The 16,685-nt window shown below is 39.2% G+C and overlaps 1 protein-coding gene across 1 annotated transcript; it reads right to left on the bottom strand.

Moving 5' to 3' along the window:
* Positions 1-1,461: 1,461 nt before the first annotated feature.
* LOC133815370 (uncharacterized) lies at positions 1,462-14,864 on the bottom strand. The gene is made up of 5 exons (XM_062248218.1): positions 14,497-14,864; positions 13,915-14,100; positions 13,095-13,242; positions 2,594-3,612; positions 1,462-2,507 (listed from the first exon to the last, which is right to left on the bottom strand). Exons 1-4 carry the CDS (start codon positions 14,862-14,864, stop codon positions 2,851-2,853), a joined length of 1,464 nt encoding a protein of 487 aa, XP_062104202.1. The 3' UTR covers positions 1,462-2,507; positions 2,594-2,850.
* Between the last annotated feature and the right edge of the window lie 1,821 nt (positions 14,865-16,685).

Raw genomic sequence — 16,685 nt, 5'->3', positions numbered from 1 at the left:
GTGTACTGCCCTCCTCACCATCCCCACCCCCGCGAGCATCATTGTCCTCGTCCAGATCCTGTTCTGGTAAGTCGACAATAAAACCAGGAGCCAACACACCAACCTGCTTCAACAAAGCACTGAGTAGTACTTCTTGACGCCGTTGACGACTCTCAAGTTTAGTCATATACTTCTTTAGGTTATGATTTTCCAGCATAATGTCTTGAGTTTGCTGTAAAATAGTGTCCACTTCAAGTGGAAATTGCCCAGACATTTGAGAAGTTGATGAAGATGCTCACTACAACAAAAATGAGTTTTAGGGGCGACGCATGTCGCCCCTAATGACCCGAAAAGTCGCCCCTGATTAGTCGCCCATGGAAAAATGTCCCTGAAGGGTACATTAGGGGTGACTCGAGGGTCGCCCCTAAAACTTGAAATGTCGCCGCAAAAATTTGAAAATTTTGAATTATTTTTGTCGATATGTCGCCCCTGATACTCCATTAGTCGCCCCTAATACTATACTATGTCGCCCCAAATGGTTGCACGTGGCATATTATCAGGGGCGACACAGTCGCCCCTAAAACTTGAAATGTCGCCTCAAAAATTTGAAAATTTTGAATTATTTTTGTCGATATGTCGCCCCTGATACTCCATTAGTCGCCCCTAATACTATATTATGTCGCCCCAAATGGTTGCACGTGGCATATTTTATTTTATTTATAAAAAAATAATAAAATTAATTAATTAAATACAATTTTAATTAATTATTTATCGAAATTATTATTTAAAATTTAAATAATTGAAAACAAATATATTAAAAATAAAAATATTATATTAAATATTCAAATTAGTTTATTAAAATAACAATTATACATATTCATAATACATTAACATAGCAAATATTCATATTGTTCATAAAATTTAATAATAATTAATAATAAAATAAACCTAGTCTCCTAAATCAGCCGCATCGTCCTCCTCCCTATTGTCTTCTTGTTGTGGTTGTTGCGGTGGCTGTGGTTGTGATTGCTGCGGTGGCGGCATCGACCAAGGATATTGGGGAGGTAATGTGGACGATCCAGCTCCATACATGTAGGGATACGATGGCTGGGAGGACGGTGGAATCGGACACGGATAAGGTGTTGCTCCGTACATATATGGAGGTACCATATGTTGAGACGGCGCTACCCCGTACATAGAAGGATGAGTTGGAGCTGGAGGTTGAGAAGACGAAGCCCTATAAATATTGTTACTATCAGGCACATGCGGCATCTGAACGTTTGGTGGACGAAATGAAGGTACAAAATATTGAGTTAAGAAATTAACTTGATCAGTCAAGTTCTGTAGATTATTCTCCAATTTTTCTATATATTCTCTTGAATGATGAGGAGGAACTTGAGACTCGCTGAAGTGAGAGTGTTGGGTAGATGATGACCCTGACCTCGACCCCGACCCCGACCCCGACCCCGACCCCGACCCCTTCAATTTGCGGCCCACTCCTCGCACATGTCCACGCCTTTGGCCTAATACTTTTTGTAACACCTCCACCTGATCAACTGATGACGAACTATCATTATTAGAAGCATCAGTGGATGTTTGCTGAGTTTGTAACTCAAAATCAGCCTTCAGTTTTTTCTGTTTTCAAAAAATGTTAGACACTAACATTAAATATAACTCTATTAATATTAAAAAATATAATTCAAACTTACATAATCTTGGCGAGCATCATCGTTCACGAAATCATTTGTTGCTTTCTTCCAATGATAATCCTTCCATGACTCAATGAGGTCCAGGTTCGTCTAAAAAATATAACCCAAATGTTAGAGAACATATAATTTAAAAGAACATAATTTTGATAATATTTTATCTTTTACTTACTTTTTCAAAACGGACGGCTGCCAGCGATTTTGTACCCTGCGTTGTAGAATACTTTTGTTTCTTCCGATTTTCCTTATTCTTTACGGAGCGTGCAATAAATTGTGGACTTGTAAATAACTGACAGATCTGCTTCCACTCCTCCTTGTTAACATCATTGGTTGGGTTGTTTAGAACCTTATCCCAATCCTCCGGTCCATTGTAGTGTTTCTCAAAGTGTTCGTGTCTTAGTGTTTTCCTATTACGGTATCGGTCTTTCATCTCTCGATCGATACCATCTAAACACTTTAAGAAATCCTCGCGGCCTGCTATTTGATAATAGTACTAAATTGAAAATTAAACATATTAATAATATATGTACTGTATTAAAGACAAATTTTAAAAAAATATATTTAATACTATTTTTACCTGAATTATGCCAAGGACCTGATCCTTGTATTGTTTAGGCACTAATTCCCATGAACCGTAATGTCCGGGAACTTTTGTTTTAATTTGGGTTCCCACAAGGCGGACAAAAGCAGCGTGCTCGCCCCCAACAACCTTGTACGTTCGTGGGCAAAACGTTACTAACAGTGGTTTTCCATTTTTACGCCGCCTCTCCTCTAGATCTTTTCCAATAGCTGCGCCACGACCCTTTTTCTTAGTTGGGATTCCTGTATTTTTTTTTATTAATAATACATAGAATATTAGTATATACATGATAAACATATGTGAGTAAATAAAATAACAAAAAAATTACCTGAGTCGCATGTAGTCGGGATCCTAGTAGGATCCGGTGGAGCATCACCGCTAGCGTCTCCACCGTGAGCTCTAGCCACATCTGCTGACATCTACTAACACGACAGTAATTTAACCTATCTATTTTAATATTTAATTATTATTTATAATTAATTTATTGAGTATTATTTCAATTGATTAGGTAATTTGAAACATGCTATTTGGAAACGAACTTTTTATTTCTCAATATGTATAATACATTGAATACTAGATACAAAACTAAGTAGAATAGTCACTATCCTCACTAATTACATCAACATCTATCGGGCACACATCATCAGTATTATCATCACTAAGGTCGACAATTAATTCATCCTCATCTTCTGCTTCTTCTACACTGTCTACCATATCATCTTCATTGTCATTAATAAATCCATCATCTTCTTGAACAACTAAAGAAGGTCGATGGGCCGTGTTGACTTGAGTCGCTGGTACATCAAATTGCTGAACAACCAACTCTCCGAGATCCACAGTCAAAACAAAATTTGATGAGTTGGTGTCATGTACAACATCAACATCAGCAATCATATCTGAAGCATCTGGAAAGTCCCAAACTTGCCGATGATTCACTTCTTGGACAACTTTCCAATCTCGTCCTCTAACGAGATCATCGATGTAGAATACTTGTTTTGCTTGACTAGCTAGTATGAACGGTTCATCTTTATACCATTCACCGCTAACATTGATACTAGTAATATTATTTACAGTGATGGTTTTCTTTTTTTTCGGATCTGTATTGAACCATTTACATCGAAATAATACCACCGAATAAGAACCAGTAAAAGACAGCTGGAGTATTTCTTCAAGTTGCCCGTAATAGTTAAAACCTTCTGTTCCAGCAACACACACTCCACTATTTTGTGTAATTCGATTCTGATCTCGATTGTATGAAACAAATCGAACTCCGTTCACTATACATGCTTGGTAGGAGTAAGCCAATAGATCTGACCCAGATGCTAAAGCTAGTAATTCATCAGCATGCTATAATGACCCAAGCTGGTGCAACTCATATATCTAATAATAAAGAAATATATTAGAATGAGAATGTAATTTGTAGTATGCAATTTGCTAAGTACAAGTTACCTTCTTATGAAACCATGAACGAAACTCTTTCTTATGTATCAATTTATGATTGGCAGCCATATCTCTTTGTTGCACCTCATTTCGGTGTTCCGTGTTAATTAATTAACAATGTCAATATTGTTAATTAAGGAGTAGATTGAACAAAGAATAAAATGAATATTAATTATGTACTTACTCTAAATACACTTAAGTTTCTGGAGAATTATCCAATATGAACCACTCAGCTTTATTTCGAGTATTTTCATCGAGGGGCACAGGAATTCCCTTACTAAGAGGACGACATTGAGATTCAAACACTGTGAGGTGTCGATTCACATACGGTGTGTAACGACCCGAATTCACTAATAAGGCTTAAGGGCCTTGATTAGTGTGCCAGGAGGGCATGTTGGGATTTATGTGTGATTTTATGAGTTAAATGCATGGTTATAATTTAAAGCATGTTATTTGACTATTTGTTTATCTGAGATGCATGGCTATGTGTAATAGTATGCATGTAGGCCCTGATTGTGTTTGAAGGGCATAACTGTAATTTTGGCCATGATTGGGCATAGCTGTATTGATATGTGATAATTGTGTTATGAGAATTGTACCACGTGAGTGTGGTGTTCTTATTGTGATGCACGTGCCGAGACGGTCCTGGAAAGCTAGTTAACTTAAAAGTCACAACGGGATTTCTATACCCGGCTCGGGAAGAGCCTAGGGGTACCTCGGGAATTTTATGGCTAAGTTGAGATTTAGCGGGTAATGGTTATTGGTGATTGAGTAACCTGGGTAACCATTAGCACCTGCTGTGAGTAACAAGTTTAGTTGGAAAATGGTAGAATTGAAATATTAGTGAAAGGACTAGAGTGCCCTTGAGGACTTAGTTGGGAAAGGATTATTTGGAGGGGTAGCATGGTCATTTGGCAAGGGTAATATACAATTTTCAGCTGGGTTTTAGGGGTACACGGTTTGGGCATTTGGGGTCACTTGATGCTTTGATAGAAATTGAAGAGAAGAAAGAGGAGGAGAAAGAAGAGCTAGGGCAAGTAAAAAGAAAAGAAGAAGAAGGGTAGAAGGGCTGAATTGGGAGCTTAGGAGGAGATCAAGGAAGCTTGTTGGGAGGATTCTTCACTTGAGGTATGGATTTTATACACACTTAAGTTTGTTTTCTGTGTTGATTTGAGGAATTTAATGCTTGAGTTAAGCTTTTCAAGGTTTTGGGTTTAGATTTCTTAAGTTGAAATCAATTGGGTGGATTTGTGAGTGTGATTGTGTTTTGAGCTTGAATCTAGTGTTTATGGGTTGTTAGATGGTCCATTTAAAGTCTTAAATTGATTTTGGGGTTTGGGTATTGGTTTGGTATGATTTGGGAAGGTTTTAACTCGGTGAAAACGCGAAGGAAAACCCAGAATTCTGGGTCTGCGAAGGCGTGCCGCGGCACAGTTTTTGCGTGCCGCGGCGTGGAGCCCCTGTCTTGCTGGGTGCCGCGGCACAATAAAGTTGTGCCGCGGCACAAGGCCAATTTCAGGATATCATTTTTGGCAGTTTTAGGCCTTTGCTCCGGGGGTTCGGGGGATGTCTCCGGGGTGTTGTTTTAAGGTTTTAGAGGTCCCGAGAGTGCGGGATTGGTCCCGGGAAGTGGTTTTGGGTTGGTTAGTATTAAAAACTGTTTTATGTGTGTTGTGACTAGGCTATTGGAGAGGCTCGTGCTAGAGGACCGTGCTCGTGACTTTGGTGCATTGTGAAGCTCGGGATACAGGTAAGAAAACTATAACACCCGTAGGATAGGGCGTGGGCCCATAGTGTGATTGCGGGGCACGACCCTATATTGCATGATGAGATGATTGTCGGGCATGGCCCTATATTGCATTACATGTTAGGGTGTAGACTTAAATGTATTGATAATTATTTGAATGTTGTTTGATTTATGCTATATGTGATTATAGTGAAATGAACGGCTATGGCCGAGGGCGGCAAGGCCGAGAACGGCAGCGGAGCCGGAAGTAACACCTAGCACATGGGATGCTTATGGTCAGGGTAGGACCCAGGGGATACGTGTGTTATCCCTACGGTGAGGACCGAGACCCCAGGCTTCGGTAAGGTTTTGGGGGCGGCATGGCCGTGTTTGCTTAGTCTAATGGTTGACTTTTTTATATGTGGATTATCTGTTATGATAAACTGTATAAATTGCGTATGTTATGTTCTGCATGAGTTTTCTTGCTGGGCTTCGGCTCACGGGTGCTCCGTGTTGCAGGTAAGGGCAATGACTGAGTCAACCAACCATGAGTACGGAGAGCGTGAAGCGACGCGTACATGTTTGGCCTGCCCGACTGCTTTGGTTGGGGGTTTATTTGAAAATGGCTGTAATAATCTATGATTTTTAGAACTGATCAACTGTAAACTTATTTCAAGATGTAAATAGTTTTCAAACCTTACTTTGGGATCCCAATTGTTTAATACTAGAAGTTTTTATTAAGTCAACGCATTTTCAAAGATTACAGCCTTAACTTTTATTAGTCACACTTTTGTTTCAAAACCTCGGTTAGCGAGTTCATTGCACTGTTTTGTCTTAAAACTCACTTAGTAACGGCTCTAAGGAAGTAGGGCGTTACAACTTGGTATCAGAGCGAGCCAAGGTTTATTGGTTCTGGAGAATGACCGAACATGTACGCTCGCTGTCAGTGACAAGCTCGACTTAGGGTTGGTTGGTATGATTGATTAACATGTTTGAATATATGTTTGAATGCCCTGTTTGCCTGCTTATTTATATGGAGCATGAGTAATGAGTTGACATATGCAGGAGATACGGTTGGGCTGGGCCCTTGATTATTGCATGCTGAATAGTATTTTTATGCATATGGATGAATATTGGCATAATTGTTCGCATATTGAGCGTATGTGGTTAATTTTCTGAATTAAATTCATATGTTATATCTGTTTATTTGCTTGTATGAAGCATGATGAGTATGGATACACTTAGTGGTGATAAAAATTTGGTAGCTAAATGTATGACATTGTGGATTTGACCTAGTATAGGCTTGTGTGTGCATTATACCTGTGGATATTTGGATCTAGTTGTGGGTTGGTTCAGAGTATGAACCACAGAGTTCAGGAGTTGGTCAGTTTTGACAGATGAACTCGAGTTGTTTGTTCCTAGAAGGGTTGGGTACCCGATATTGTGTTGAAAAGAGGGATTCTAGATATAAGTTGGAGTTGAGATCTCTAGTTATCCATGAGAGCAGCAGCAAAGGGTCACTAGTGTGTGAGTAAGCTGTGGAGTTTGTTAGTTGAGATGGGATAGAAGAACAGCGGATTCTCTGGGGAGATGGCTGATTTAGATGTTTTAACAGTAAGGTTACCGGTGATGGTTTACTGTGAGGTATGGACAGAAAACGGTATTATATGAAAGGCTTAAAGGGTGTTAACCTCGGGTTTTGAGGAGAGTTCGAGTTGACAAGGAATTTATCAATAGATGAGCAGAGTTAATTCCACCCTTGGTTAAGAGGATGAGAGATCCTGATTAGAGGGTTATGTTAAATGTTGAGGCAGAGGGATGCCTGGAATTGGTACTCGGGCTGAGGTACTGGCTTAATGGGTTGGAAAGAACCTAGATGATGAATGGTTAGAAGAGATTTTAAAGACATGATTTGAACTGTGGACACTGGTGGACTTATAAGTTTGGTTTGGACTGTTGGGGGGTAACAACAGCGTAGATCAATGGGTTTGGTGAATTGGATAGTTCATTTTGGGAATTTATACTGATGGTTGATGATTAGAGCATGAGGGCTAGAGCCGCAGGGGCAGTGCTTCCTTTGATGGAATTAGTAAAGAGAGAATTGTGATAATCGAGTTGAAGGGACCCCGGATAGTGCTGTGGCCTCTAGATTCGCCAAGAAGGGTGGAAAGGTCTGATTGATAAGATGGTACTTTTAGTGCTAGAACGCAGCAAGGTTGGATTCTCAATTGTTGAGGTAGAAAGATCCCAGACAGTGCTTGGGCACCTAATTTGAGTTTGGAAAGAAACTTGAGTGAGAAGCTAGTTATCAAGATGGCGATAGGAACCAGGGAGGTTATTGGTATGCATGAGGGAGAGGATGCCACCTGAGAGGAGGTCAGGCGAGGGCATGACGTCTACATGGAATGACTCGGTATGATAGAATGGATTTCCCGTGGTGAGGGAACGGAGAACTTGAATGCCTCGCTACATTCGTAGTTCAAGGATGATTCCTCGAGGATGAGTATTTAACATAATGGTTTATGCTTTGGTCATGTAACGAACTGGAAGGATTCGGTGTTGAGAATGTCCCGAGAGGGTGTTGGACATAGAAGGGTCGCCTCAAAGGTGCCATTTGAGAGGATGAGGACAGTAATACTTATTGAGAAGGAATTAGAAACTCTGGCAGATGGATTGTTGAGGATATCATCTGGAGTACGTAAAGGAGACAGAGCTGACCAGTGGGAAAGTTATGTAGGTATGCAAAGAAAGATTTAGGGAATACTTCAAGGTCAGACTACAGATAGGATTGGTTTAAGGAATGTTGTAAAAGACGGTTTTGGCCGACAGAAAGTCTATTGAAACAATCGAAGGAATTTGACCCTGGTGTAGCCAGTGTGTTACACTGCGGGGATCGTTAGCATCGTCGGGTTAGAACAAAAAGTACAATGTTGGATACAAGATGGGACGACGTCCCCGAGAATTGATCTATGACCCGGTTATTACCAGCTGGAAACCAAGGATAGAAACATTTCAGGAAATTGTCTAGTTTACACTGGGTAGGGTGTGAGGAACTGGTAACAAAGACTCTAGAATGGTTCAAGCTGCAGCCGCACAGGTAAGTTCTTTAGGCAGAGAATGCGTGAATGGTTTGGGCAAGTCCCCTTCAAGCTCACGAGCAGTGCATGTGGATTACTCCCAGACGGAAATGGTAAGCAACTGATTATTATGCTGAAGACGTTAGTACCCAGAAGGCAGAGTCTCAGGCAAGGTTCTACGGAGTGTTAGTTGGGTGTCGTCATGAGTTCTCAGATTACAGCTACAAGAAGAAAGGACAGGTAAGAGAAGAATTGATCTGAAGCCGCAAAGAAGCTAATGAAGAGCGTCTGAAGAATTGAAGGCATAACAAGACTGGTAAGCGCGTCATCTATTGCACAAGCATCTCCGGGAGACAACTACATCAGAGACGAGGAGAACAGTAAAACTTGAGGTTAGACGGATTGAGTGGTGTCAAATCAGAAAGAAATTCAGAAGACAAGGTAAGATTTGATTGGTTACGGACGATGATGGAATTTGCGTGTGTTTTGGTTAAGTAAAGAGTGATTGCATAAAGGACCTGATCTATGGTAGGGTTATGGATATGTGGGAGTGTACCACGATTGGGCACGCCCAGGAATAATTGACGCGAGGATGGATCGAACCTTGCGGGAGGTGAAAGAATGAACATGGTTGATATACTTGGAGCGTTAAGTTAACAGTTACGCGTATCATAAGGTGCTTGAGTCTTGGGTATTAGTAAGAAAGATAGCGTTGAGACACAGAGGTGGTGAAAAGTAACAGACGGATGATCAGTGTTTGAAATCCTCGATTGAGCGAGGGGAGATATGTTTGGAGGCGGAACTCCTAACTGTGAGGCGTGTGTCAGTCTGGGAATAACGCCATAGATTGTAATGGGTTGGACAAGGCAACGACTGAGTTCGGCATAATGTTAGTAAGTAATGGTTAGCTGGTGAGTGACACTGAGCTATAGAATCCAAAGAGTAGACTGTGGTTGAAGCAGGGAGGAACCCTGCTGAGGTGGTACAAGTCGGGATACCAGGATCGAGTGAAGGATCCAGTTAGAATTTGGTTTTTGAATGAGAATTCTGAATGGATATCATTCCACCTCCTAGGGTACGTCGTACCGGGAGGGTCGAGCAGGTGGCAGAATTTAGTGTTTTCCTTTGGACCCTGAGGGGTTAAGTGATGTGGTAGTGTATGATGAGAATAGACCACTTTAGACCTTGAATAAGGTGTTTGGACATGAAAAGTTTTAACTCAGTTGATGGAGTTAATGTGGTTGGGTCAAGTGAACTGGTTTCAGGATGGAGCATCGATGATATCGAATTGAGACCCTATAGTATTTTAAATTTTGGAATGGATTTAGAGAACGAAAAGAACAGAGTGGGAATCTGGGATTATTAGTTGATTGCAAGTGAAGTGGCAGTCTGAAAGCTTATCGGATATCTTAAAGAATTAAGCGCTGAGTAGGCGAATACTTGAGGTATTAAGGGAAGTGTAATCCCTGCTGAGTTGGTCGTGGTGGCAAATGCTGGCGTCTTGTTAAAGTAACACGACATAGGACATGGTAAGAGGCGAAGGATAGTGAATACTACGGTTTGGCATTGGTTCAGAGAAAACGTCAAAAAGGTTGTTGGAACTCTTAAGGCAGGAGTGTCTGCCTATTTGAAAGCATAAGAGCTGGTAAATTGTTAAATTACGAGGAAATAAAGCTCCAGAAGGAAAGAGTTGCATCTCTGCGTAATAACAGACGAGGATCTGTAAGGTGTTCAGAGAAAGAAGGGAGAGTTCTGAATCTTGATTCAACATAAAATTCCGAAGTTGTACTAAGGGTTAGGCCAGCGGGGCCTACAAGTTGATCCCACCTGGTAGAGGTGATGACTTTTGAGTATCTCTGGAATCAGGAATAAGACAATGAATCGGTCATTGTAATCTAGGCAGACCCTGAGGCTCCAGCAGGGTTGCGGTGTAAACGAGAGGCTATCGAGTGTATGGTCGATAGACAAGATCTTGTGGGGCAAGATTGTTGCGCCTGAAAGAGTGTTGTTGGGAAGTAAAGTAAAGGCGGTGGACCTTGGGATTTAGGGTCAGAGTTGCGAGTTTACTGACTGACGTGTTTGGATAAATTTCGAGGACAAAATTTTTATGAGGAGGGGATAGTTGTAACGACCCGAATTCACTAATAAGGCTTAAGGGCCTTGATTAGTGTGCCAGGAGGGCATGTTGGGATTTATGTGTGATTTTATGAGTTAAATGCATGGTTATAATTTAAAGCATGTTATTTGACTATTTGTTTATCTGAGATGCATGGCTATGTGTAATAGTATGCATGTAGGCCCTGATTGTGTTTGAAGGGCATAACTGTAATTTTGGCCATGATTGGGCATAGCTGTATTGATATGTGATAATTGTGTTATGAGAATTGTACCACGTGAGTGTGGTGTTCTTATTGTGATGCACGTGCCGAGACGGTCCTGGAAAGCTAGTTAACTTAAAAGTCACAACGGGATTTCTATACCCGGCTCGGGAAGAGCCTAGGGGTACCTCGGGAATTTTATGGCTAAGTTGAGATTTAGCGGGTAATGGTTATTGGTGATTGAGTAACCTGGGTAACCATTAGCACCTGCTGTGAGTAACAAGTTTAGTTGGAAAATGGTAGAATTGAAATATTAGTGAAAGGACTAGAGTGCCCTTGAGGACTTAGTTGGGAAAGGATTATTTGGAGGGGTAGCATGGTCATTTGGCAAGGGTAATATACAATTTTCAGCTGGGTTTTAGGGGTACACGGTTTGGGCATTTGGGGTCACTTGATGCTTTGATAGAAATTGAAGAGAAGAAAGAGGAGGAGAAAGAAGAGCTAGGGCAAGTAAAAAGAAAAGAAGAAGAAGGGTAGAAGGGCTGAATTGGGAGCTTAGGAGGAGATCAAGGAAGCTTGTTGGGAGGATTCTTCACTTGAGGTATGGATTTTATACACACTTAAGTTTGTTTTCTGTGTTGATTTGAGGAATTTAATGCTTGAGTTAAGCTTTTCAAGGTTTTGGGTTTAGATTTCTTAAGTTGAAATCAATTGGGTGGATTTGTGAGTGTGATTGTGTTTTGAGCTTGAATCTAGTGTTTATGGGTTGTTAGATGGTCCATTTAAAGTCTTAAATTGATTTTGGGGTTTGGGTATTGGTTTGGTATGATTTGGGAAGGTTTTAACTCGGTGAAAACGCGAAGGAAAACCCAGAATTCTGGGTCTGCGAAGGCGTGCCGCGGCACAGTTTTTGCGTGCCGCGGCGTGGAGCCCCTGTCTTGCTGGGTGCCGCGGCACAATAAAGTTGTGCCGCGGCACAAGGCCAATTTCAGGATATCATTTTTGGCAGTTTTAGGCCTTTGCTCCGGGGGTTCGGGGGATGTCTCCGGGGTGTTGTTTTAAGGTTTTAGAGGTCCCGAGAGTGCGGGATTGGTCCCGGGAAGTGGTTTTGGGTTGGTTAGTATTAAAAACTGTTTTATGTGTGTTGTGACTAGGCTATTGGAGAGGCTCGTGCTAGAGGACCGTGCTCGTGACTTTGGTGCATTGTGAAGCTCGGGATACAGGTAAGAAAACTATAACACCCGTAGGATAGGGCGTGGGCCCATAGTGTGATTGCGGGGCACGACCCTATATTGCATGATGAGATGATTGTCGGGCATGGCCCTATATTGCATTACATGTTAGGGTGTAGACTTAAATGTATTGATAATTATTTGAATGTTGTTTGATTTATGCTATATGTGATTATAGTGAAATGAACGGCTATGGCCGAGGGCGGCAAGGCCGAGAACGGCAGCGGAGCCGGAAGTAACACCTAGCACATGGGATGCTTATGGTCAGGGTAGGACCCAGGGGATACGTGTGTTATCCCTACGGTGAGGACCGAGACCCCAGGCTTCGGTAAGGTTTTGGGGGCGGCATGGCCGTGTTTGCTTAGTCTAATGGTTGACTTTTTTATATGTGGATTATCTGTTATGATAAACTGTATAAATTGCGTATGTTATGTTATGCATGAGTTTTCTTGCTGGGCTTCGGCTCACGGGTGCTCCGTGTTGCAGGTAAGGGCAATGACTGAGTCAACCAACCATGAGTACGGAGAGCGTGAAGCGACGCGTACATGTTTGGCCTGCCCGACTGCTTTGGTTGGGGGTTTATTTGAAAATGGCTGTAATAATCTATGATTTTTAGAACTGATCAACTGTAAACTTATTTCAAGATGTAAATAGTTTTCAAACCTTACTTTTGGATCCCAATTGTTTAATACTAGAAGTTTTTATTAAGTCAACGCATTTTCAAAGATTACAGCCTTAACTTTTATTAGTCACACTTTTGTTTCAAAACCTCGGTTAGCGAGTTCATTGCACTGTTTTGTCTTAAAACTCACTTAGTAACGACTCTAAGGAAGTAGGGCGTTACACGGTGCATCTTCGTTACGACCAGGCTGATTAAATTTTGTTTCCACACCTTTGAAATACATTGAACAAAATGTCAAAGCCTCATCTGCAACATATCCTTCTGCTATAGATCCTTCAAGACGAGCTTTATTCCTGACATAGTTTTTAATTATTTCATGTATCTTTCAAAAGGATACATCCACCTCATAAATACAGGTCCTCCCAATATTGCTTCATCAGGCAAGTGCAAAACAAGATGGATCATTATGTCAAAGAATGCTGGAGGGAAAATAAACTCCATCTTGCATAAAATAACAATCAAGTCATCCTTAGCGTTCTCCATATCAGAAACGTTCAGTATCCTAGAGCACAATTGTTTGAAGAAATTACACAATTCAGTGATGGTAGTGGATATAGATTCTGGTAAAAATTTGCGAACACCTACTGCAAGTAATCATTGCATTATCACATGACAATCATGGGACTTCAACCCAACAATGTTTGAGTCATTGTCTGTGACTTTTTTCTTTAGATTAGAACAAAAACCATCGGGCATCTTCACTCCTTTCAAAAATTGACAAAAATCTTGCCTCTGTTCAAAAGTGAACACGTATGGTGCATGCGGTTTCATTAACCTTTTATTGGCATCCTCGTAAATCCACAACGATTTCCTAACCCCCATATTCTTTAAATCATGTCTTGCGTTAGTGGTGTCCTTAGATTTATCATTATCTAACAAAGTCCCAAGGAGACTGTCGCACACATTCTTCTCAACATGCATCACATCTAGGTTGTGTTTTAACTGATTTGAACTCCAGTAATCAAGTTCATAGAAAATACTTTTTTCCCTCCAATTACTTTCCCCTGCACCTCGCTTGCGCTTCACCCCCCCAAATCTGTCATGCTTACCAGACACTTGAAGCGGTAAAGCATTGACTTGATCTAAAACTTGTTGACAAGTAAACTATTGTGGAGGATTTCTTTTCTCAGGCCACATGCTGTATGATAAGCTCATGTTGCCAAAAGGATTAAACCCATCAGCAGCCAAGCCTTGACGAACATTTCTAGGATCTTTTGCAAAATCAGGATGGGTGGCATCAAAGTCTTTCCATGCAGACCCGTCAACCGGATGACGCATCATCCCATCTTCTATTGATCTCCCAGTATGATGCCATAACATGTCATTAGCTGTATGTCTTGAACTGTACATTCGCTTTAATCTGGGAGTCAACGGAAAGTAACGCATCACCTTGTGTGGAACCTTTTTCCCCTTCTTCTTTTCATTGACCCATCGGCTACTCCCACACACATGACATGAATCTTTGCTTGCATGCTCATTATAAAATAATGAGCAATCATATTTACACACATGGATTGATTGATATCCCTACCCTAACTTACTCAGCTTCTTTTTTGCCTCATAGTGTGTTGGGGGAATTTTATTATCTTTCAGAAATGCAAATTTTAGTAACTTCAACAATTCATCGAAAGAGTTATTTGGCCACTTCCCTCTAACTTTCAAATGCATCAACTTCGCCAAAAAGTTTAAGGATGATATCCAATCACAACCTGGATACAACTCAGCTTCAATCTCGTCGAACAACTCGTCATAATACTGTCCCATTCGACTGCCAGACACACCATCTGCTTCCTCTGCATTTGTCGGTAAGAGGAAATCATCAACGACGTCAACCATCCCGTCTACATCTTCATTCTCCTCAACTACCTCATTGGCGACACTAGCTTCCACCTCACCGTGGTAAACCCACTTTTGATAACTCTGTTGAAAACCCTTGTCAAAGACATGAGCCTCCACTGTATCTATAGTTTGTAGTTTAACATTCAGGCACCTCACACACGGGCATAAAATTCTCCCGTCGCAGTCTACGTGTTCTTTTTCCATTCTCAAGAAGGCTTGGAGACCGTTCCAATAAGCATCACAGTTACGCTTCCTTAATGCCGTCCAACTCTTATCGATCGGCATCTACGATACAAGAATAAACAATAATTAAAACTTATTGACTATGTGTGTGTGCCCTAATCCACATTTTCACTCCACTTCTATAAGGGTAAAGAGCCTATCCCATTCAGATTTGTAGTATACATATAATTTAATCTACACTCTTAAAATTATTTCGTTTATGTAAAAATTTCGGCAGCACCTCCCTATAGTTCTCATAAGTGGGCAGACTAAAATTAAGTTTGCCCACTTACGAGAACAAATAAGGAGACACATATTGAAATCTCTATTGACGAAACAATAAAATGAGTACTAGATCAAATTATAGGTACACAACAAATCCAAACTATCCATGCGGACACATATTGTCCTGGATAATTCGGAGAAGCATATTTAAGAGTTCTTACTGGCTCAGCTTCACCGAACGCGTCTAAGGTTTTTCGTGATTGAAAATAATTAATAAAACATTATCACTAAGTGATAATATATAAAACGTCTATCCAATCTTTGGTGATCAAATTTTATCACCAAAGAAAAGCAACAAAAAAAAGAAATATTTTTTAACACTAGATGTTTTATGATGTCTTATAAAATCTTATGATATTAAATTATAATTTTGTAATTTATTTTGAAATTATTTATCTAACTTTTAATTTATTTTTAAATTACTAAATTTGTTAATATTAAATTAAATTATAATTTTTTAATTCATTTATCTAAAATTTTAATTTATTTTGAAATTATTTATCTAATTTTTTAATTACTAAATTTGTTAATATTAAATAAAATTATAATTTTTAAATTCATTTATCTAAATTTGTAATTTGTTTTGAAATTATTTATCTAAATTTTAATTTATTTTTAAATTACTAAATTTGTTAATATTAAATTAAATTATAATTTTGTAATTTATTTTGAAATTATTTATCTAACTTTTAATTTATTTTTAAATTATATATCTAATTATTTAATTTATTTTTAAATTACTAAATTTGTTAATATTAAATTATAATTTTTCACTTTATTTTAAAATGATTAAATTGTTAATATTAAATTAAATTGTTTATCTAATATTTTAATTTATTCTTTAATTTATTTTGTTAATTCTAAGTATTTAATGTATTATTTGTTATTTATTTAGTCCTCTAACTCTACCAAAATTTTGACAGCATAACATCTCTATTATAACATATCCCAAAAATTTAAAACCCTACAAAAAACACTCAGAAAATTCCCAGAACATTCACAATATACATATTATTAATCAAATTTAAATACTAACACATACTACAATTTTATACACATATATAAATATATCACTAAACACATCTCACTTTGTACACACATTCACATATTAATTATATTAATTAAACCAATAACATAATTAAAAAATAAATACCTTGATGCCACAAAATTATATTATACCAGTGACCGAATTTCCAAGAGATACTCCTTCAATTTCTACACCAAATCAACCCAAATAATTAAATTTAAACAAAATTAAATCAACTTAATATATATATATATAAAAGCAACTATATATATATTCTGAGTTGGGTTTCAGCTTACCTGGGCTTCGGCGTCTGAGAGATCGGGGAGAGATCGGAGAGCAGACCGAGAGTGAGGGTGAGGTGAGGGTGCGACGACAGAGAGATCGAGAGTACTCTATACATAAATAAGAATATAACTCTCAAAAACACCAATAATGTCTAAAAGCAAAAAAATCAAAATCCAATTTCTTTTAACAAAAAGTATTCAAAACTTTGAACTAAAGCAAATTATGATATAACAAAGCAGTACAAGCAAAGAATTGAGCATCAAACAGAAAGATATTCCAGAAAATAT

The sequence above is a fragment of the Humulus lupulus genome, chromosome 2, assembly GCF_963169125.1.
Source record: "Humulus lupulus chromosome 2, drHumLupu1.1, whole genome shotgun sequence".
NCBI lineage: Eukaryota > Viridiplantae > Streptophyta > Magnoliopsida > Rosales > Cannabaceae > Humulus > Humulus lupulus.
Note: the sequence above shows the minus strand (reverse complement) of the source record. Positions and strands in the feature narration are given on the sequence as shown.